At 41.3% G+C, this 25034-nt stretch overlaps 1 protein-coding gene across 9 annotated transcripts in view; it reads right to left on the bottom strand.

Moving 5' to 3' along the window:
• Nucleotides 1–25034, bottom strand: part of LOC135486050 (potassium voltage-gated channel subfamily B member 2-like) — a 53693-nt gene that overhangs the window by 25352 nt on the left and 3307 nt on the right. For all 9 annotated transcript variants that reach the window (XM_064768520.1, XM_064768521.1, XM_064768523.1 and 6 more), the window contains exons 2-3: nucleotides 17980–18916; nucleotides 272–1345 (exon numbers count right to left, since the gene is read on the bottom strand). In XM_064768520.1, coding sequence (XP_064624590.1) covers nucleotides 272–1345; nucleotides 17980–18837 — 1932 coding nt within the window. In that variant the 5' untranslated portion in view covers nucleotides 18838–18916. The remainder of the gene's footprint in view (nucleotides 1–271; nucleotides 1346–17979; nucleotides 18917–25034) is intronic.

The following is a 25034-nucleotide window of genomic DNA, read 5'->3' as shown; positions in this document are numbered from 1 at the left end:
ACCTTATCACATTAGACGTAGGAACAAATTGCTTATGAATAGGATACCGTGGAGTCGATTCGCCATTCATTTCCGCAATATTTGATATATAGTCTCCAAGAGTTTTCCTTAATCGAATGATTGTATCACAAGCATCAGGATTGGTTCGTTCCAGTCCCAATGCCAACTGGTTTATAATCATCATATCAAAAACAACAAAATTTGTACTACCGTCTTTAAATCTTACTGTTTCCTTAGCTGCGCACGCACCCTTCCTTACCTTTCAACTTACCTCAAGGTTGAGCATGGGTTGTGATGACGTCATTCGATTGAGGGAGTCGTCGTCAACGTCCAAGAGGTTGTTAGAACTCGGATTGCATGAGTTGTCTTGTAAGCTTTGAGAGTCTTTGCTATCGCCCACACTCAGTTTCATAGTATGTTCATTGAGCTTTAGTATACACGGTGGAGGGGGGCTTGAGGTACTACGGTTCACACTGACCGTATCGTGAAATGTTTCGTGATGGCCGTCAGCGGCTACATCTATTAATTCCACACTGCGTGCATAGGCATCTCTTAAATTGATGGAGTGGAACGAGACTATGCTGCCGTTTCGTTTGGCACGTTCAAGCGCCTCCCGCCGCTTTAATGCTTTCTCACGCCGCATCTGATCCTTGTAAAACTCAGCAAAATTGTTGACTATAATAGGAATGGGTAGAGCAATAACTAAAACACCGCATATACAACACACACCACCCACAATCTTACCCAATGGTGTAATCGGGTACACGTCACCATAGCCCACTGTTGTCATTGTAATAACCGCCCACCAAAACGTCTCAGGGATACTCCGATAATGTTTCTTATTTTCCTCTTTTTCAGCGAAATATGCTAAACTGGAGAACATTAATATTCCAATGGCTAAGAACATCATTAACAAACCAAGTTCCTTATAACTCCTTTGTAATGTATATCCTAGTGACTGCAAGCCCGTCGAGTGTCTTGCAAGCTTAAGAATCCTCAATATCCGCATGATTCGAAAGATTTGCACCACCCTGCGAACATTGTGAAATTGCTCAGTGCTTTTATTTGACTCTTGCAAACCAAGAGATATGAAGTAAGGAAGAATAGCTAACAAATCTATAACATTCAGAGGTCCTTTGAAGAATTTCCATTTATTCGGAGACGCCCATAACCGGAGAAGATATTCCAAGGTGAACCAGCCGATGCACACGGCTTCTACTATGACAAGTTTGTGGTTGTCCATGGGGTCGCCTTGCTCGTCCTTTTCCTGGATGGTGTCAATTGTGTTAAGTGTCAGTGCGATCGTCGAGAGTATGATGAAGAGTATAGACACCACTGCTACGATCTGTAAAAACGACAACCCATTGTTGAGAAAAAAATCGGAAAAAATTATGATTAGGTTGAAGACACAACTAGGTACCACCACCAACATCGCAGGGAATACACCACAAAAGGACAAAGTCCACATCAACACGCGCCTTCATTTCTATTTAGATTCTAAATAAAATTGACTGTTCTACTGAATAAGTATGCGTATCTAACGTCAGAAGAGTCATATCATCGCCGTGTACGCCATGACGTTAATAATATTTCCCATGTAATTTTGGCAATCGGTGATGCTAGGATCTCCGGCGTTAGACTTATCGCCCCGATGCAGCCGACCGAAGGAACGCCTTATCTTTACTTGTGCACAGACGCTATTTGCGCTAGCCGGACGTGTTTTTTGTGATTCTGTTTGATTCAAATCGGACATTCATATCGCGTCGCAAGGATACGGCAGCTGCGCAACACTTGACAAGATTGTCTACTCTTAAAAGTAAAGGGTCTTGATCTTATGAAAAACTTAGAGGGTTTATGGCGAACACAAATGTGCTGGCTAAGTGGTTCTTCAAAATCTCAAAAACCAGGATTTTTCATTTCACAAAAAAATAAAACCTTAACGGGGTGCATATTTGTGTTGGCCTTTATTTCCAATGGTGTGTAAACCTATTCCTATAAAATGCTTTTATCTATAGTAAAAATTTATGACAAGCAGGGAAATACCTCGCACTTAGGTTAAGAGCGGAGGCAAAAGAAATGCAATCAAACGAAGACATAGCGCTCAGACTCCATCATAACTGAACGATGAGTTTATAACATGCAACAACTGTGTTTGTTGTAAATTATTTAGAGAACTAAACAACAAGTTTAAGGTTAGTAATCGCTGTGTCCACTTAGGTCATCTCGCCGCAAAGGATGGGTAATGGAATTTGCTTACCATTAGGCCGGTTTACACGTCCGGCGCTAATCATTTTACGCGGGGTAAATCTTCTCTGAACGACCCCGGCGGCGCCGCGACCTGAGGACGGGTCAGTTAGAGCCAGTTCTCAGGGGATGTGCCGGTCTCATCACCAAAGATTATAGAGGTCAGAGAGAGACTAACAACTGGCTGCGTTTGTAGAAGATGTAGCTGGCGCATATGTTAATTTCTTCTCAAAAGACATGGCATATACCATCTCATATAAACTCTGTAACATTCTTAAAGAAAGCAGCGGCAGCCGTTTGAAAATAGCTGTTTTTGAGTTATATGTTGGAATCGTGCAATATATAATAAAGGCATCACAAATGAAATAAGTAATGGCATGCTCGGATCGATATAGTATGTATCAATGAAGAAGAGAACATCCAACTCTCGCGTTCTTATACAACCTTTCTTTTAGTATTACATTGAAGAAACGCTGGCATCTCCCTCCTCCCAACACATCAGCCCTGCAGTTGCTGACATGAGCGTGTTCGAAAATAACAATAATGCATCTCTATGAGTTCGCAAATAATAATAACAGCCTGCTGATTGTTGGCGATGTTGCAATCAGTAGGGAAATTGGTTAAACGTGGTTGCAAGCAAGACCAACAGGTGCAGGAATAAAAACGCCGTCATCATGGTCTGGAAAAAGCGATAACAGCAGTAAAAATGATGAATGCTGTTCATGATTATTTTGCTTGAAAATGGTTCAATGTACACTGGATAGAGGAACCAAAGTGATACATGTCCATCATACTCATGCATTACAGGAGCAGTGCATGCATGTTTTTTTAACTGGACTATTTTCCACCACTGAACAAACATGCAGTGGTAACAACAGCACTCTACGAAAGAGCACTTTCTTCCGAGTTAGTCTGGATTTTTCGTAAAAAATCTGAAACGTCTGTGACTTGTCTGTAGATCGCAGAATCAAATTGTCGACACCAAAGTCAATCGTGAAATGAAATGCGGTATTCAATCACAGATAGCTCTTATACAAGCAGCTACTGACAGCATATGAATGCTTTTGACGTGTTAACACGTCGTGTTGACATTCCAGTCCCGTTCATGGTAAATTTTCCGGCGTCCTTGTGAAGCCCACGGCATGAGGTAGATCAAGAGGTTGAGATGCCCACTGAGACCTTGCGCATTTATATTATTTAGACACGATAACCATGCATGCATTATGTATGAGTCGTGCTGTGGTGAGTGGTGAGGATGACACCCCAAAGACGCATTACCCCATTGCCACTGTATTGTGCCTGAAATTGCTTATGTTTAGCTTGGAACTCTCTTCAGAATAACCACGTGAAAGTTTAAGAAATAGTGCCCTCATTGAGTCATTCCTTGTAAGGAATTCATGATCTTAAAATCAAATTTACCGAATAGAGAGCTGAGCGTCAACTAGGACAACGTGTAAATACCGGTAGTACGATATTAATCACGATTGTAGTGTCAAGTAGGATAAAAACCGGAGACCCCCGAGGACACCTACGCTGTCAAAGGGAGTCGCCCCATGCTACAGGAGTACCGGGACCAAGCGGAAATCGAACCGACCCGGGAGAACTGAATTTGTAACTTTACAAAACGTATCCTTTGTCACTTCTCAAATAAGCCACTTTAACGCAAGTATAGCAAACATTGTTACGTGATCTCGTTTGTGGCAGAAACCTCTGAACTTCTTATTCGAGAGAAGATAAGACTGACTAAAGCGCTCTAAGACCTAGCGTTGTCTCATCCTATCTTAAGATGAAGGCACTATCTCGTCCTCCAGATACGCCAATGCAGCCGTGGTAATCTTTGACATTCAAATCTTGTTCAGACAGTTTGAGGATTGGACCATATCTTCTGTTACCATCTTCTCTGCGCAGTAGAACTTCCACGAGTACTACAACTACTGAATGCAGCGTAGAATGGTCGTGTTCTAAATAAATTGCATAGCCAAATCCGTCCACCTTCTCTTGGAACTATCACCCGAGCCCGGGAATGAGTCGGCCCACGTCTGTCATTTCTAGTAATGTGATTCTCATAAGTCCATGCACGGGAATAGCTATATAGAAGACGAGTAGAGAAGATCCAATACAATCTTGGGTTATTGGTTTGTTATCGGCAAAATCCACAAATGTAAAATCAATTCACCATCGTGTACTACCCTAATTGGTACTGAAGGACTTGAGCTAAATTCGATTATGATTATGTGATATGAAAATGGACGGTATTCGAAGTATCGGCACTGGAATTTATTTGCTGGTCAAGGTACTTCGGTCCGACGGAATTACAGCATCTGTATTAAGCATGAAGTTATTGTCTTCCTATATATAAATATCGCTCAACACACGAATGTAGCACGGGATGTATTTGTTGATATTCCATATAAAAAGAAGGCGGAATAGCTTGGCCTATAATATCCCTGTTAGGCAGTGTAGGAGAAGAAGTAGGAATTGTATTGCAGCTGATTGGATAACCGAAAAGAAGTTAGGTTATCACCGCCTGGGTCTTTAAGACATCTACTGTATGCTATGATTGCAGCTGCTAATCTTGTGATAAAAAGACATCCAACCGCTTCTACATGTATTTCAATAACAAATTTGTAACGTAAGGCTTTTGTAATGAGTTCGAGGGTTGTTGATTTCTGCCCCCGACTTCCAGGTCAGGGCTAAACTCGTAGCAACAGCGTCAACCCAGCTTGATGATATCTCTTAAGTGGGAGTCGTAGTACTCGCAACAGTGGACACTTCTTAACCTCACTACCTTAACCTTACCAATCCTCTTTGTCTATCAGCAATACCGCTTATTGAACTCGTCGGCAACACTGTCCAATTCTGGCTTGATGAAAGTCGATCAAAGGGGCGATTGGTTTTCACAAGATTACACGGCCGTGTTCAACGGACTTGAAGCTTTGGCTAGTAATGAGGTCATGCTCCTGGCGGACTATGGTATCATGTTAGGAAAACAAAGTAGATTTCCTTTCTAAGCTGAGGATGGAATTTCCCCATCGAGAGGTAAGGGGCAAAATAACGCCCCTCGTGATGGGATGTTGTATCTTCCCTTGGTTTGTGGCACCACGAGGGATCAATCGAGCTTATTTTGCAGCCTGTCTACAGCAGATGTATGATAATGGTACCATAATAATATGAGCATCTATGGAATCTATAGCACTTGATTACGAATGCATGTATTTATAACTACAAAACCCACTCTTATTTCATTGCGGTGGATATTTTATCACACTGAGGTTTCGTGCCTAGCATAGCCGATGGGGTATCAGCATACTCATCAGCTAGAGTAGGCGCATAGCCCGCGGTATGGTGATGGAGATAAATCTCTCTCTCTCTCCAGGAATGGTTACAGACGGTACTCGACTGTGGTGGAAAGGTGCCTGTTCATCATTAAAAGCCGTAGCAAGCTTTTTTTGGTCAAGAAGGGGGGGGGGCATCGTTTGGTCTCCATTAGTCAGAAAAGTATCGGTCAAAACGAGGGCGCTATATATATCATCGATTTCAGTAGTGCATTTAAGAACCTTTAAGATGAGATATTTCTGTGTCCGGTTTGAAATGGACTGTTAGTTGAAAGATAGAACGTCTGAACCGAAAACCAAATTTTGATCCTAAATACTCGTTAATAAAAGTATTTGCTTCCTAACCCCGGTTTTCTAACGGATAACTGAACATTAAAAGAGAACTATGCTCCCATACTTCTCTGTAGTGGTATCACATAAAAGTCATCAGAATTGCAAATTTGGCTGCACGACGTACCCTCGGGACACCTTCAGGTTGGAAGTAGCTCCGTGACTGCCATACATTCATACCAAGAACGCTTCATTTGGTGTAAAAGGATCTTATAGCTCATCTTGACGACTCTCTGGACAATAGCCCTTTGTAGTCACAGCACGTATTGCGAAATATTGAAAGATGGTTATATGTCATCATTGATGACAAACAAGCATGTCATGTTTACACCATATGCTAATTTTGAACGGTTTTCGTCGAAGTACGTTTTCGACGTGTTGAGACGGAGATCGAAGAGGTGTATTACTCGAAAACTATCAAGAGGAATTGTGTTAATGGAGATCTTTGTACGATTTCAACTTTATACTTCCTTTCCACGTCTTGACCGAAGGAGGGGATGGATGGTATATCATAGCCTTGGTGGTGAAGATGGGAATTTCTGGGCACTAAAATTAAAATCGTCAGGATGGCATTTAGCGAATCATGGGCCTATTTATGAACATGCATCATACTATAATACATTAAGTTATCATAAGAGTAAGATAAAAAATGTGGTGCGTTTGTGTTTGCAAGCAGGGTTATGTGTGAGGAAGATGAAGAAGAACATGCACATTACCCATGCAATGAATTAACTTAGTTCGCAACAGAGACCCAAATAAGAGGTTACAAACTGCATGGTTTAACAACTAAATACAGTTCCCGAAAATATAGATATCATTGTTGCTGCTTCATGAATGCATTTATGTTAGGAACATGTACATGCATACACTCGAACCATAGTTGACCTTAAAGGACCAACGGAGCTGTTAAACGACATTGAAGGGAAACTCCGCCCACTTCTCTAATGTTATTTCACAAAAGTGAAATGGTCAGGATCTTTTTTTCGATGGCGTTCATTCCCACTTTGCTACAAACTTTGCATTTGGGCTTCTTCTGTGAATATCTTAACATGAGAAAATCAATGCGATATTCGTATTTGACAGATACAACAGTAGCCTGTCAGTTGCAATATATCCATTTTCCATAGAGAGCAAACAGTGGGATAAAACAAATTCACGCAATATCTGCATATTGCAGGACTGCTGGTATTAATCACGCCAAGTTTCTTACACATGTTGAGATGAAGGAGACTGATGAAGTGTTGTAATGAACGGGCCCGTTGTGCGAAGAATGAATTACAGTTCAATATAATACGGAAAGTATTTGAGCTACCAGAGTCTTTCAATTGGAGTCTGGGTCTACCAATCCCTACAATCAATTATGGTGCGACGTTTTGTAATTCACTTGAGACCAAGTTAAACACAAATAGATACAAGTTACCCCCCCCCCCCCCCCACACACACACACACACAAAGAGCGCCTACTGCACCCTTCCGCTCCCCTCTGAACAAATATTTGAATACGGCCCTGATCAACGTGGGGCATGGAATTTCTGTCAAAATCGCCTCGAAGTTCAAATAACGGAAACAAATGTGCATAAATTACCATTCCTTCCTGGCGGTGCAGAAATCGGGCGCAGGTTTTATTAGTTTTTAGTCGGAACGTATGCTTTCATTATCCCCAAATGTTTCTGCCAAACTCGTCTCATGAGCAAAGCTTTTCTCACTAGCATTCTCAAGAATTTTATTCAATGCTTATAGCAAGATCACCAAGGCGTGTCACCAGTACAGACTAAGTGTAGCAATTGATAATCGCTAGCCAGCAATCAAAACACTGCACTCTGCAAGTCGTTACATGATTTCACTCCAACTTGTCCTTCATAAACTGTTCCCGTTGCTTGTGTCGGTTTCCATGGATACGATTCTACAAATGGAGAAATGGGGGATTGGTGTATACCATAACCGATTGGTAGTACAGGGTTAGAAACAGTCATAATCGTGGACGATGTACATTTGAGGGGAACAGCAAGGAAATGTGAATATGAATCTATGGTAATACCACAATTAAAAACTATTAATCGGGTATATGGCACAACTATAGGACATCCTGCAGAATGAGTGTACGTGTCGGAATAATCGTCAAATTTAATTAATTCTTGCCATTATTATAGATGTACTACCATGTGTACCTGTATCATTGCATATAGCTATGTCACCATCAGTGAATTAATCGTTAGTTCAACCCACAGATTAATCACTCTTCCTTTTTTATATTGAAACATGAGCTTCAGGCGAACTCTCGTACTAGGTATCAAGTGTGGTAATGGAGCTATTGGAAAATATGACTCGAAATAACACTGCGAGTAACTGGTGCCCAAGGCCTATCCTGGCAATGAGATATACGTTTGTATCGTGTCGTGCTTGTTACGGCCATGCTGATTACCAGCGGGCCACAATTAAATAATGTACGTGAACGCACCTGGCTTTTAGTTACTGTAAACCGACAAATCTTCGCCAAATAATTCATATTTTTTCATTTGGCGGCCGACAAAAATTTCTTTCATTATTTCAAAGAAAAAAATTCTTCGCGATTTTTATTTTCACGAATCGAGATTATTCGCGACATCCGCGAAAATAAAACGCACGTACATGTATCACTCCCTGACGAAGGGCCGGGAACATATTGCCTGATAGAACGTTGCTCATCAGTTTGATTCTTTCGGATCGCCTATTACAGGCAAAACGACCCCCGACCTTCCCCCAGTTTTTAGACGGGGCATTCCGCGTCATACATGAACTTGTGGAAAGCACATCCTGGCCAAGTCTCGGAATAATATTACATCTTTTGAAATAAGACACTTTCGACGTTGCAGTGGTAATCGAAGAAATGTCATAGAGTGAAAAACTAGCCTACTCCCTATATGTATGACTATCACCGCGTTGACATTTCCAGCTTCTATCCCTCTAGCCAATCCCAATAAGGCTGAATGGAATCACTCTCAGTTGAGCAGTTTATAGTTTATCCAAATGAAAATGTCAACTGGCCATTATAAATCGTACAAAGTACCAAATTTTCTGTATTTGGTACGTTTTTAGCAATGTGTCGATATTTCCTTGATGTCATTTTGTTACATGTACAATACATACACTGTATACGTCTATGTACATAGTAAGTAATGCATGTAATATTAACAGATTGTTCTACATAGTGGATGAACCCAGTAAGTTATTACATGCCTTATACGCAAATTGGTTAGTCATCATGAAGAAGGAACAGACTTAGAGATGTTTTACGGCACCGTCTACGTTCCTTCCTGTTGGAGAAAAAAGCAAAGTATGAGAGATATTCAACGTCCATTGAGAACTTAACTCTAGCATTTAGTTGATATGGCCTGAATAAGATTCGTCACAAAAGCGCCAAGTATCCTTTTGTGATGTCTGGTTTACGTACAATAGGATAAAGTGGCATTAGACTAGCACTGAATTTTGCCTCTTGATATGTACAATCCCCGGGAAATATCTACTGGAGGAAAGGTGCTTTCATTGAACCCCATAAGGCGATAAGAGAATTCCATGGCATTTCTTTCGTGGTATTTTGTTTCTACATTGGTTAATGAAAAAATACAAGACATAAAGTCCCCAAAAACTTCCCTCTAAATACCAACTTTCTGAACTTGCGAACACTGACTCAACTGAAACTTTCAATGCATCTGTCCATTGAGTGTAATTATCAACCGAAAGTCGAGGTGAAACGTAACAAAATTGATTTCATTGCTACTGACTTGATGATGACACCATCTGTATCAATGGATTCGAGTAAAAGAATAAAAAATACAGTTTCTTGAGAGTTAAAACCATCTTGGGAGTCAACTTCCACATAATGAGTTCTTTGGCTTGAATATTTCTTGTATGTGCCGTTGTTTAGCCATTGTGATGGAGTCTCGCAAGGTAATGTGATGTCTCGCGAGATTTAGAAGTTATCATTGATATTTCCATCACGTGCTGAGTCATTGATCGTACCATTGTAACCTAGGCTGTCATCTGCTCTCCTAGGAGATCATGCCAGTCTTAATTAACCAAGTCCACAACCATTGATTTCCCCCTGGCTCACTATCTTATACTTGTCTTGGCATACAATATAGGATAGATTATCCTTACCCATACAAAATGTTACAAATCATTGATGGGTTTAGTATAGCAAGTCTTGGGTAATATCCGTATTTCCTTTTGGAACCATTTTTCTCTAAAATCTTGATTTACCTTTTGAAGGCTGTTTGTCGTAAAAGAAGGGGTCCAAACAATGTACTTTGTTAAACAGTGCTGAAGCCATTATTGGCAAGATCACGTGGAGATTAGCAATCCCCATGTCACTGATGTTGCTAACGCTGGCCTAAACCAATGTAACCCTTTGTTTACTAAGAAAATGATCCCCGCCCGTGGCCCAAAACAGCTACAAAACCTTCGCTCCACTACCGCTGCAGTCTTAGCTGAAAGAGTGAAAGAGTATCTCACCCCATTACAGTACCAAGAGTGATTTCCATTTATGAATAACAAGTAGTTTCTCTCTTGATTGGGTACCGCAAAGAGGCTTGTCGTCCTCTGGAGCAATCATGGTTTCGGGGACCCAAGTCCTATTGTCTCATTCATCAGGTGAAGTTGACAACTGAGGGCGGCTCGACCCAACAGTTAATCTTGCAACCAAACCGGCTCATTTATTGCTCGGCACGATTTCACTTTAATGGTCGGGATAGCTATCAAGCTGTACAATAATCTTTAGCATGTTTCTTTGAGATCAAGGAATGGAATGGAAAGATTTACGGGCGAACATCAGTGCTTTTTTGGAGGGACTGGTCGTCACTTGGCGTGGTCCTTTTTCCTCGGGGTCTTAATTTCAATATGCTAATGTAACAAGATCAATAGACGGACGATTTTTTTCTCTTGGCTGCTGTCAAAACCAACATGCTATCAACCGGCTAGCAGTGTCACTGCGAGATCTAAGCAACGAACGCGCTTACTCGATACTGGTTCATCGAGTTAGTCGATGTTATTTGCTAACATTATTTTTTACTATAACTGTTGATTTTGAAATGAAGGCACACGTGTACGCAAGGCGTTCTTGGCTGCAATAGCTAATCGGCACGCATGCGCAGTAGGTATCCCCGCGCAGTCCAGTTTGCCTGGTGTCTCCTGCTCAGTATTCATGATTACGACAACACTTCATGACGTCATCAGCACAACAATGGTAAACCATCAGCAGACGGTAGGATCCATGGTCACGTGCCAAGAGAGGTGCAGGCAGATAGAAGGGAATTGGGAAGTGAAGTAGGGGCGCGCAAGCGCCAGTGGTGGTGCCTATGGCAAAGTGGTAGGCCTGTATGCTGGATCACAAGCGAGATAGCTGTTGCTCTACCGATTCCTATCAATCAAGGTTTTAATTGGCTGCTGAAAATTCATATTAAGTAAGTGGCAAAATTTTAAAATTACTTTACCAATTAAACACACTCAGATTTGTAAGATAAATTTTTGAATAAAACAAGAAGAAATTATTGAGTATTAATCAAGGCACCTTCGGTACCCTTGGAAACTGCAACACGTCAGCGTCGACCAATAGGATACATCAATACATACTGAAGGTTGTGCAAACGTTCTGTAACAAGGGTTGTAATTGGTCGGTTTGGCAGATGCAGGTTCCATGTGTCCGTTGGCTTTAGAAATGGGTGTGCATGTATGACGAAACAACATTGGTGACAACCTTACCAATACTTCCTACTTCCGTTTCACTAGTCCTAACATGCTTCATGCATTAGCCATGCTTATAACCTGACGTTGATAAATTCTTAGCCCAATGTTCCTAGTTTCTGTGACATGTTATTAATTGAACAGCTATGCCGAGAGACAACATAACGTTATTAAGAAACCTATATTACTAATAAATTGATATTTGGGCGAGGTAGGCAGATGCTGATATTGAATCAAAATCAATCAAATACAAATCAATTACGTATTGGTGATTGAACTGATTGTAAAACGATCCAATGATAAATATGACCTTGACGAACAACAATCAGCGTAAGCGTGATAAGTGTACAGATATGTATATCGCATGGGTAGCAGCAGGAGCTAATGACAGATGTTATGTCCTCCTGATAGCATACTCATAAACGGATCGAATCCCAGGATCTAAATGTTTGCAAGAAACAGCGCATATACACCCGTCCAGGAGAAACTTCAAAAGAAATGGAAGAGACGGATCAGTTTAAACGATATGTACTGGTGATTGATACAAGAGAAAGGACATTTTCTTGTTCCCTATTTTATGTCATAAAAGCGAATTAGACATACTTGTCCATAAATAATCAGCCATCGCATTTGTGAAAACCCCCAAATATCACTCTGTTCCGTCAATATCACCCTAAAATTCAGTTTATCGGCACCTAAGTAAACGCGGAGTTATGCACCAGGCATGCATTCACATGGGCATTCCATGCTGGTGAAGTAACTCAAAGAACTCCATAAACGAGTCAAGTCTATTCTCCCTCGCATCTTGGCAAGTCTAGATAATGTACTCGTGCCCCTGGGCCTTGATGAACTGAAAATCTTTCCGAGGCGCTAACCCAATCCTGTTTCTCCCCAACACCAATGCAAAGTGTAACTTGACGACTTAACTAATCAGATGAAGGTGTAAGAGTCGCTATCGCTGCTTGAGGCTCCTCGTGCTACACGTATCCCTGGGACCCTGTAGCCGCGCCATCCTGCCTCCCCAGGAAGCATCGCAAATGTTATTACCACGGCTAATGTTAGCGTTGCTATGGTAACACGAAAGCTAGATTTGTCTCTCTCTGCTATGATTAAGGCATCGTGAAAGGTCCCCGTAATCTGAGCCGTGGTTTCCCTGCAGGAGACTGATGGTAAGACGAGTTCACCGTTATTAGTCAAAATTAGTCGGAGGCACGTTATCTTGCTTCAGCCTAGCAACAATATACGTGTTGTGGTTATAAGGCGAAGCGATTTACCTTATTTCACTGCCGCAGCTTATTCAAAACAAGTCGGACATACGTCGGCTAACTTCAGCTACCAAGCTGAAGCTACAGATAGCTTGTGATTAAGACAGCAATTAACCTTGATTCTGTATCTTCAGCATCGCCATCAATCACACGCGATGCTCAGTCTCAATGAGGGCTTATCATGGCTTCATTTAAAGTCATTCCCGAGATAGAACTGCACCACTTGAGTCAGGGGGAAGCAGGTCGAGGGTCATGAAGTGCGCTGGAGTTTGAATTATTCAAGAGATTAATGTCTGCTGGGGCATTCGACTTGCCTATTCAAGTCCTGCTCGGATTTACCAGAAAGATTCACTATGCCGTGTACAACATTGCAAGCTCTACTCTGACAGCACCGATGAGTGTTGCTGTACTCAGCTACTGTGTGTTACGTCTTATATTGGCTAGTGATTCCTTTTTTGCCATTTGGCCTGGGCTGTTCAATCAACATCTTATAAACCGGGACAAGAAAACCAAGATTTAAGCTCGATGATAAATACGCAACGAAAATAAAACCTCCATGGTTTTAAGGTAAGTGAGTTAGTAAATAGGTATTCAATTATGACAACTATGACACCTTTCTCCTAACCGACTTGTACTTATTATTTAACCCATATCTACACGCGCAAGGTCGTCTGCAGGTACTTTTTCCCAACTCTTGATCTCCGTAGCGGTTATTGGCAGGTAGATCTGGACGGTCATGAGACTAAGGACCGCGCTTCATTTGTAACTCGCTCTGGTCTTTATCCCTTCGATGTCATGCCGATCGGCCTCAAATCTGCGCAAGAGAACTTTCACCAAAAAGAACTCACCAAATTAAACCTGAAATCCTGCCGGTCGTATTTTGGTGAAAACTATTTAGGTTGCATGAAAAACACTTCATCTTGTGCAGCATAGTCTGTATATGAACTTCCTGCTGCTCATTAGCTCTCACCATAGTAAAAATACGTCTTAATGATAACAGTGTGACATATCCTCCTCCCTCACATCGGTTTATCTACATGTAGGTGAAAATGAAATAAAGACAAGAACAGCCCACTTCCTGCAACCAATAGTTACACTGAAAATATACTTCTCTCGGGTCTCATTACAGGCAAAGCCAAACAGATCCTTTTTCCGTTCACACAATATTCATGACTGATAAAAAAATTAACAATTCTCAATCAGATGAGCGATTTCGCAGAAATATTCATGACCATGACAATGCCTGCATACATTTAGGACTATCAATAACTCTGTCAGGATCGTGATAGTTTGTGACCAATCATGTGACACCGTTTAGATGCATTACATGCTATCATCATTTCATCATCATCTGCCATGCGCCAGACACATTCGTATAAATAAATTATACCAACACTTTATGAGCAAAATAGGATTGCCAAGTACATGTATACTATCAGATAACATAATCGACGAATACTTGACAATTTTTATCCTTGTGGGTGGGCTGAATAGTTTAGGTCATTAGAACCAGTCAAATCTATTGCGATAAGAAAACACGATCTTTTTCACTGGAATAACAGCTTACACACATAGCCCAAAAAATGTAATAGCGAAATCCGTTTCCGACTTTGGAGCTTATAATGTAGATCTATCAGTCGGTATGCACGAGGACGGTTACACCAGTCTGCTAATATCAACACAGGGACTGGTTTTCCAGATGAAACTCGTCGCACTAACACTGACTGCAACTCCTCCCTTTGTGTCATTTGTTTCCGAACATTTGGGGCGGACTTACAGAAGTTCGTAATTTTGATATAGCTTACGATCCTACCAAACAGTTTGGGATTGGACTAACAAATGATAGGTGAAACTGTCATCCACTCTAGCAAATGTGATATACCTCAAGATTTTTTAAGTATTTAACTTTCATCATACACCAACTTGTCGACTAGTTAAGAGTAGATTGCAAACCAACACAATGATACACTTCGTCTCAAATATATTGTGCGAGGAGTTGACTGCTGCACTTCCCGCGTACTGGATGGGCCGGGAATGAGTTGGGGCATGCAGTGAACCGCAAGGAGATAACCGAGCCCATGATGAAAATTCCTGACACATGAGCTCAATATGGTCACTTTTGATGCGGTCACGGCGTAAGAAATACGTCCCCCTTATTTTAGGATGGGAAGGCTGTTAGAGGTTCGAGGACACAGTTCGAAAATGTAATGCTCCCGTTTTATGGAGTCTTTATTATGGTATCGGGTGTAGGAAAGCAGAAAGGAAGGCTGGCTAGCAAGTTAGCTTACATGTAGGCTCCGTAAGGCAAAAGGACAGGTGATATATAAGACGGACACCGTTTGGATATTGGCTTTTGCAACCCAACCAGCCTCTTCTTGTGTGTAGGGGCTGTAACCATATACCCGAAAGCAACCCGACACATCCTTTTGATAAACACGGCAAAAGGTCAATGTATTAACCCTGCAGGAAAGCCCACAATCTGAGCTCATGCACGTAAATATCATGTTTAATTGGCCAATATAAAAAGGGCGACGAATCCCACGTTGTATTGTTAGGAAAGAATCACCCTCCATGACATTTCCTACGTAAATCCAAGAACTATAAATGGATCGGTCCCTAAAGCCTGCAACGGCAAGGTATTAGAATAAAGACAACATGGTTTCATCTAACTCAGAATCGGGGAACTTCTTGGAAGAAACGCGGCCAGTTTTTAAGATTAACATCACCGAAGTTTCCTTAGACTTATGATTTAAAGACCAGTGTAAAGACAACAAAATGTTTCCTTTTGCCAGTAAGGTCAATGACTGTACACTTGCATTACATCGGTTTCACTATGACTTGGATAAGCACATCGGAAAAATTATCCTCTAGCTTATCCGTGGCCTTCCCATCAGCAGTTTTTAATAGCTAAACAAGCTATGACAGCTATGACAATCATAGTATACAATTTCATATCGCAGGTAATATAACTTTTATATACTGATGCCATGGTGATTCAATCGATCAAGAGAGAAGGCCAGCAGGTGGACCACATTGGGAGTTCAATTTCCACGCCCGATAGCCGCAAGTAGCTATCTTAACAAATGTATACATTGTCTCGTACGCGATGTATACTTCATTGTAATAGATGCATAAATTGATAATATTTTTGTCCTAACAACGTGAAAAATGTTTTTTTACCTAACTGACAACTCAGAACAATTTGATATTTGTTATTTGACTTCATCGTGTGCAGAATATTCTGTTTGACCCTTCTTATGCTGATCATCAGCTCTTCATATACCGTAATCAACATAAATCTACTTTTCCATATTTGACACATATCCCCTTCTCCCATCGTTGTTTGATTGAGAATTAATGTACCCTGGATCCGATGATTTTTGAATCACTCATCATCAAAATCGATCACTTTTTAATCCTTTTTTCTTTCTTTCAGAAATGCATTCATCGACAAGGTATCGCGGACTCAAGCCGCCACTGATCGTGTGAATCAGAAGCTCTTTAACGTGGTGGAGTCCCAGTGAGATTAGGGCAGTCGTTAAGACTCTTTCACCAGCACTTCTAATAATCAGGAAGGCCAGACGTTGGCGCTTGAACGACACTACTGGGAGGCAAAACGTGTTGCTAAGTCGAATGTAATATAGGCGGTAACACTGAAGCCAGGATGTGCGCGGTGGCTTTAGATCAAAAAATGGCAGGCCATTTCGTGTTATTTTTATACGTACACTTTTACCAATTCTAAGTTCGCCCCAATGTAAGCTGTTTCGTGGGGGTCGATGTCATGAAGATTTGCCCTGATAGCCCTTTGATAAGACAGTAGAACAGCGGGAAGCAGGCCTAGATGCGAGCGAGCTTTGTTTGAAGACAATAGACCGTGAATTGTGCTAGGCCTAAATATTTTTAACTGCGTGGGAAGGGGAAATAAACGAAATGCAGTTCGGTTGAACAAGGTTCTTTTCAGAGACATTTTCTCAGCATGTTCAAAAAAGATTATTAATTTTCAAACGAGCAGACTTCATTATACTGGTTAACATTGTAACATCCATGACATTACGACACTACATTTAATTTCCCAGATCGCACTCCACAAGCTACCAAACATTGCGAACTACGCTGCCACTGGGGGTAATGGAAAACCTGCAGTTAATTACTTAGTGCCAGAAGCCCCCGGGACCCATTTGATATCATTGTTTTGATGTTTAATCTACGTGATAACAAACGCGTCATTTTTCATCCGAATTTGATAGGTGACATTTTGTTCTTTGTTGATTGCACTATAAACGTTTTAAAGGATTCATTACATTCATCAGGTGGAATATTCACCTTTTTAAAACGTTAACTACAATTCACAGTTGAAACTATTCAACTTTAAAAGTGATGGTTCTTTTTATCGATAAAGTGTACTCAACAGAACTTTGAACCTATTTACACTGGATGTTCTGGCCTACTATTTCTCTGTCAAGTCTCCTTGAAATAGCCTTTTAGTGAACTCTACCGATATTTTATCATGGAATTATCTATCGGTCAGCATCTTTTTCGCCTGCCTCGCCTCTCTCTACATACTCTACACTTTAAGATCTAAACCTACGAATTCAGTTTCTGTATCTTGCAAAGCATTCCATGGTGACGCACGATTGTGACGCATACGACAGACATCATAGATGGGTGAATACGACAAATCACAGTGCCCATGGTTACGTTAATAACATTGATAGCACTAATTCAGAAGTCATCTCAAACACCAACTGTTGTTTAACATGCACTCCCATTCAGATTTGAAATTCTAAACTAGTTGTTAACAAAATGTAAAGGATATTTTAATCTAAATCTACCCAAAGTGTTGGAGGCAAAATACAAAGCATTTCTCTCTTTTGTTCGTCATAAGACGGATAAATCTCAATATCATTGAAATAAGTGATAATAATTTAAATTCTATTGAATTTAAGTAAATCGCCTGAAAATCTCAAGTGAATGTGCAAATGTCTTTAGTATAGAAACTTGCAGTTAGGGTTGAGGTAGGAGGAGAAATGAAGGCTAGTGTCTAAGTGGACTAGGGAGCGGTGTTGAACGAGGTCAGGGGTACTCACCCGGGCTCCAGTTGACGTCTGGGGCTTCTCCAACAAATCCCACACTTTCTTCCGTATCCCCGCACAGGGCCCTTCACCGAAATTCTCCTCGCCTTCCCGCTGGCGCAGACTCTCAGCCTCCTTCCGAATCTCCTCAAACACGTGTTCCTTTTTCTGGTGGTACTTGTGTTGACAACATGACTCCAAGTACAATTCGTCTATACCCCAGTACTCCAAATCCTCGCTGAAACTTAACACACACATTTCTTCGACTAAATGAAGTTTCCCAGTTCTGTAGAAATTTAAAATGGAAGCGAATGATCTAGGATGCCTGTCGAAAAAGTATTCATTCTCAATCAAGCTATAGTCATCACAGAGGACCATGATTGCCTCGTGTGTCGTGGAGTCCTTTAGCCTCCCTAACCGAGTATGTGGCATTCTGTCCAATGTCCGCCATAAAACCTCATGTTTTACGCCACCAACATTTATAGTTACTCGTTTATTCATAGTTTTACTCCTGATTATTGTAAAGGGATCCGGTGGTACTGTGGGAGGCGCGGCGTAGATCTGACGTGGAACCGGGACAAAAAGTGGTTGACTTGTTGCATCACTGACGCTGCCCATTACAGTGGTGGTTGGAGCTGCAGTCTGAATAGGGTTAACCTGAGTTTGATTCGGAGGTAAAGACACCTCTGGCTTATGTTTCTTGATAGACATCTCAAGTCCGATACGTGGAGGGGCGTCGCCCGTGACGGTGGAGCTGTCTGTCCGTACCAGGGATTTATCGCGAAGTGCACCCACCCTGGCAGCCGCGGAGGGGATCCCAGGCGGGGGCTCCTCTCCGGGCGCCTGTTTCTGCGTACCCGTGTTGTAAAACATGGGCAGCTAGACCGGCAGGTTGGCAGTGGGTTATCTGGTGCGTTGGTTCATCCGCTTGGATAATTGTTACAGTTACTTCCTGCAAAGATAGAGTGAATATTTCGTAAAGTATGGTATTTCAATCAGATATAGATCGAGAATACAATGTTTATATTGAAATCATCTTTTTTTATCGTGAGCTGACCAGTAGTCATTTGATTAACAAAAGTTAAGAACTGAAAGTAACATCAGCCCCGAAACCTGAAATGACTATGCCCAAAACCATAAAGAAAACAAAGCCCAAATTTTCTACTGTCCAAATGTTAAATAGAACACAACAGGAATACAAGGTATCAGCACAACACGTCACTTGGGCAGCTGCACAGGAAGCACGATAGTGATACGAATGAGGAATACTTTGGCATCATAGCCTGGGCATGATGAGTTGGAAAGAAAAAAATGTTATTTGTGTATAAAAAGCCAGATCAATATTTCATTGTTCTATAGTGTTCGTGTTTTCATTGCTCAGTGATAACTATTACTGTAGTCACCACGCCCTGTTTTGGTCTGGGTTTTGCCCTGCATGGCAGCATCCCTGTATCAATATATATTGGCCTCATCGAATTGACAGAATGAACGGAATATGATGGAACGTGATAAAATCGTGCCTAATCATCGCCTGAAGTTTACCAATTTGAGGGAATGTGCACGTGTGTGTTTCCGAGGAGGTGCCAAGTCACAGTCAACCCACAAGGAAAATGGCCCCCAAAATTGCCCAGGCAGCCAACCACATTAGGACGGACTCGTCAATGTCACGTTTACCAATCGGTCGCCTGTTGTTGATTATAATCGAAATACTAGGATAACGTGCTCACGTCCTGTCAATACATAGTCGAGTACATCTTAATGGCATCTTTCGACAGATAGCTGGAGTGTGATATCCCAAAAGCCCATCGGAAGCGCTTCGCCCCGTGGCAATTATGGTAATGTCGTCAGTGAGACGGCCGCAGCTCTTCCCTCCTGATGAAGGATTTCGACCGCGTTCGAATGTCGTTATAAGGGTCCACCAACTGGAACAAACAGTTGTTTTCATACTCATCATTGGTCCTTCGGTGGTGCTTACAAGGCATTATGAAACTTTCGAGGGGAGTATACTAATACAACACCCGTCATCAACATCGTTTTACTTACGAATAAGAGTCAGCCATTATTAGCGTCGCTGGCATTTCGTGTAGTTTCTATTAAAATTCACCTGGTCGTGACGATCTCATAAAAGCTTCGTTTTAAAACATTATCAGCTTTGTATTGCATTGCCAGTTCAGGTCTGTGATGCAAGAGTACAGAAGTGTCATCGGAATCCCAACATGTGTTTAAAAAAAATTAAATACTTCGAATACGGGCTTACAAACTAAGGTCCCAAAAAAATCAAACTAAAGAGCTATGATTCTGGACGTGACATACTGTTGCAGAAAAGTAATCAAAATGAAATTCTGAACGTGAATGTTGAAGCAAATGAAGCAAAGATGGTACCCCATCGTAATCGGGCCATTATCGTCAAGATCCCAGGAGTTGGTTGATTCTATATTGATGGCTTCCATTTCGACTGCGGACGCAGTTGAGTCAACATATGGTATAACCCGCAGTATAAGATGACTTGTTTGTACACTATCCCCATAACCATTACATTCAGCCCCATACAGACCTCCAAGCGACGCGCCATGGGCTGCAGAATTAACGCATTGTAATCATGGTCATTCCATCATGTCCATAGAGAAATCATTTTATTCTATTATTGGAGCCATTTAGCTGGATCAATATGGAACTAGGCTCCAGTGTAGACTGCCTTGACGATATTAATTTTTCCTTGTTAGCTACACTGTCAATTTCCAGTGCCAAGACAGGAATATAGTGGGAGAAAAAAGAAAACAGGAACAGAAGCTAATCATACTCAACATAAGACTCGCACGAATTTTGATAGGAAAACTCTTACACTTATACACCTTTCCAGATATGGGGCGCTGAGTGTCCGAAATAGTGATGTCATAAGGGGAAACTAGGCCTTATGGTGGAGGGACAAAGGAGATAGTCATGGTTGACCAACCCACTTGAATGCATTTAATGACGGACAAGGGGGAAAAGTTAGTTCCAATGCAAGCCTCCAATTTCGGGAAGCATGTATAGTAGGTGAAAAATCAGTACATATATATTACCAAGAATTGGTGAGGACAAAGTCTGGTGTACCATCAGTGCCACGCTCAGTGTTTCAGTTTGCAGTTTTAGGACTTCATTTTGAATCCAAGGAACAGAAGTATGATGTATTTGAGGAGAGGACACCAGGTTTATAGCGAGGTCGTTAATTATTTCACAGATTAGCCGGCGGATCATAGATGTTGCCTAAGAACGACAACGAAAAAGCTTTAAATGGAATCGCATGGAAAGGTATAAACCGGCAATGGCACACGTTAGTGTTCAAAATAGGGAAATCTTGACCGCTAGCCGAGAGCCCGAGCTACAGGTTCAATCTGGCTCTACATGTTAAACGTCGCTATTTTGACGTTCCTAAGCAGTAAACCCACAATAAGGCAAGTATTATATAGCAGCTAGAAAACATCTTCCATGATTTAAAATTTTAATCTGTTTAGTGCAAAATCGTAAGACCTGTCACAACTAACTGTCCGTGATATCAAACATCTGCAACTTATGATAGTTGCCATGGCGACCCACCGAAAGCCGATTTAAAGCTTTGGTTGTCTCCGAAAAGCGTAAAGGCCATATGACTGAGTTTAAAATGATGGGGATTCTTAAAACCGCCTTATTTTTGCTATAAAGACGGCAGTGCTCCCTGTTTCTTTGGGAGAGACAAGACGAGGAATGTACTGTAGAAACTGCATTAGAGAAAATCAGAAATCAGAAAAGGCTTAGATTCATATTCATACATTGTCAGGCAGAAATCCATTCAAGCGACTGGAGGAAGATGTTTAGCATCGTCATCAATTTCTAGAGGGTTGGTGATGGTTATTGCCATTTAAGATTGCTCCACGCCCGACTCTAACTCTATGATGGATACAAATAACCTTCGATGTTTTCTTGTTTCTGATTTTCTACTCGCTTCTTTTAATAACACGTATGTCTTTCACTGCTCCGAAGACAATTTATAGCCGTTCATACTCGGGGTAATAAATCCAGCATCCAATAGAAAGACCCGCTATATATCCCATTCAGCGCCTCACAATGGTCGGATAAAGGAATTCCTCTTACACTTGGATACCCATTAGGCTGGAGGATTATAGCGAGGTCAAACATGAAATGTCAACGGCTGAAGACCTTTTAAGAAAGGGAGGAAAAATATAATACCATATGCTCTTATGGTGTATCCATCATCACGAACATAATGCACCAAACCATCAAGAAAGACATGACGTTTGTAGTCTTTGCAACATTACTGTCATTTAGCATTTTTCAAGCAATATGTGGAGATTGCGATATCCGTTGCTCTCGTAGCGCTGCACATTCTTAGAAATAAAGATATTGGGGCCTATATAAAAAGAACGTTTAAGGGTTTCTTTTGGCCAACACAAATATGGACGCTTTAGGAGCTTTGGAGCGAGATGAAAAAAAAACCCTCAGAGCTTTGGTTTTCAGAATCTCAAGAACGTTTAGGGGTTTTTCACATTCCCGAAAAACTTCTGAGGGATGCATCTTTGTTTTTGTGCAAGCTTGCAGGGTTTTTTCAAAAGCTCAAAACCCTTTGTTTCTTAGAGTGCATTAGCTTTTGTTCTTGACGCAGAACTGAAGTTGTCAGGAAGACATGCTGCGAACGTCGAGTTATAACTGGCTTATTCTCGAAGTAACGCAAAGATAGTGCTTTACTTCGCGGCAAGGTGCATGCAGTCACTTTCCACATACATGTAATATCACCCAGTGTCATTCGGTGATCATCTTTGCATATCGGCAGCTAAATCCACAGGCCTATACGCCCAAGAAAAGCAAGTCAAGTCATATCCGCTTCAAATATATTATCTTCGTTGTCGTTGGCGAAGAAACCATCTGCGAATTATCAAGATAGGAAATACCCTTACTAGATCCCCGGGGTCAGCAAGGCACCAAAACAGCCAAAGAAGCACGCCTCTGTTCATTCTCATCTAGAATATTGAAGCAATAGCCATATACCAAGCAGCAGAATGATCCCTCGTGGATAATACATCTCGAGTCATTTCTCGGCTGAAAAACTCGGCATGGCCCATTCCAATACATCATATTTCATTGCATTCTATGTCTTGACAGGCCAGAGACCCGCGCAATCATGTCGGATTCCATTTTAGAATTCTGCATCGATCGTGGGGCAAAAGGAGATTGAAAACCACCAATAAGATGATTTTTTTCCAAGAATATTTGGAGAGTGCTTGATATTATTCATTTTGTTTCTCATATATCAAGAAATATAATAAAGAGAGAGAATTGAGGACGAGATCACTTTTCAGTTGGTGCAGACAAATAAAAAAAAGTGGTGCTTGCTGCCTGTTTGAATTCTTTATTGCCTTGGCCAGTGTTTGTTTTGAGCTATATTTGGTATTGGAATGATCAAATGCGAATGGTGTAAATATTGCAGATGACAGGGCCTATCGGCACCAAAGAAATTGAGGCTTTTCAGGCAGTAACTTCACAATAGCAAAAAGAAAGGTGGGAGGGATGTGCAAATGCCTTGACCTCGTTGTCTGGACCACATTTTAATCATCATATTGTTATGGGGAGAATTCCTTAATGATGATGTTTGATTATACGGAGTTTTTCATTTGCTCAAAACATCTTTGAAGAAAAAACGACCCTTGTAGCTAGAGATCGAATCTTCTCTTACATGTAAGCTGCTATTCGTCCTCTTAAACTGAAATATCAAAGAGCTCGTGGCGAATCTGTTCATGCCATGAACTACGAGAACCGTACATAAAAATCGATGGCTATTATCTGAAGCAAAAGAGACAGGTTCATTTTTAGCAAGAAGAATCCACTAACCATCAAGTCAATATTTCATTTCTTTTCTAAGTTGCGGATTTTACTGTTTGATGTGTCATTTTCAAAGTTTCTGTGGAACCCACCAATCGCTTCGATTCACGTTTATATGCAAAGTCGGGTCACTGCACTGAGTGTATTTTAATGGTTACTGTTTATTCTTGAAACAACACGTTTTCTTGCACTGGAGAATCTTGGTTTCGACGCCAGGCTTTTCTTTGGCACTGCGACCACTTACATGTCCACTGCTATAAGGTTGAGGAGTATGGTACATAAAACTATTGCTTCCGAAGAAACCCCGATATCCTTCCTTTTGAGGTTGGATGATGAATGTACATGATTCGGTCCTTGTACAGTCTTATAAGTTGGCAGTAGACAGTCAATTAGGAACTATAACTTCACTGCACCAGTTTCTTTCGTAGAGCGCTATAAGCCGTTGCTATGGTAGCAATGTAACAATCTTCAAAGTATGTCGCTTTTCCTATTCTTTGGTGTATTCTCCGATGCTAGTAATTACCCTATCCTATAGCGCATATTATGATGCACGGCAAAAAATAGTCATGAGGGGTTCTTCGCCTAAATTACAGCATTTCCTAATGCATGCCTTTGTCATCAGCCACCGGGTAAGCCAGACCCATAGAGCGTTCCCTACATATGCAATCTGTCCTCTATCCTGGTCATATTTATCTGGTACATGTAGTAGAACGCAAACTCAGGCTTTTTCCTGTCCTAACCACTGGATCAGGATCTTCAGCCTTCATGTATCATGGTAAATAACATAGTGTATAACTCCAAACCCATTAAGTCTTGCCGAGGTCTGAGTGGTGTCTTCTATACTTCTCATCGTCTAGCTGACGGTGCACACAGCATCATCGAATCAGGATCAGTCAACAACTGTGCGATCATGTATAGGAATACGAGACGGTCGTCTGAAGCATCGATCTGGCTGTGATAAAAAGCGGCCAATATCGAAGCCTCTCAATAATGGAGCTTGCTGATCAATACAGACAGACAGGTGGTTTTTTAAAGACAAGTCTAGCATAGTTATCATTCTTAACTGTGAATATCAACATATTGCACTTTCTGTGGATGAATCACTGCAAACTCGGTGCACACTAATATTAGCCTAATCAACCAGACATGCAAGGATGGCCGCTGGGCGCGTTGTCGACCGAACCACCTATTTCGCCCTTCATCCGCCGATTCGATGG

The sequence above is a fragment of the Lineus longissimus genome, chromosome 4 (genome assembly GCF_910592395.1).
Source record: "Lineus longissimus chromosome 4, tnLinLong1.2, whole genome shotgun sequence".
NCBI lineage: Eukaryota > Metazoa > Nemertea > Pilidiophora > Heteronemertea > Lineidae > Lineus > Lineus longissimus.
Note: the sequence above shows the minus strand (reverse complement) of the source record. Positions and strands in the feature narration are given on the sequence as shown.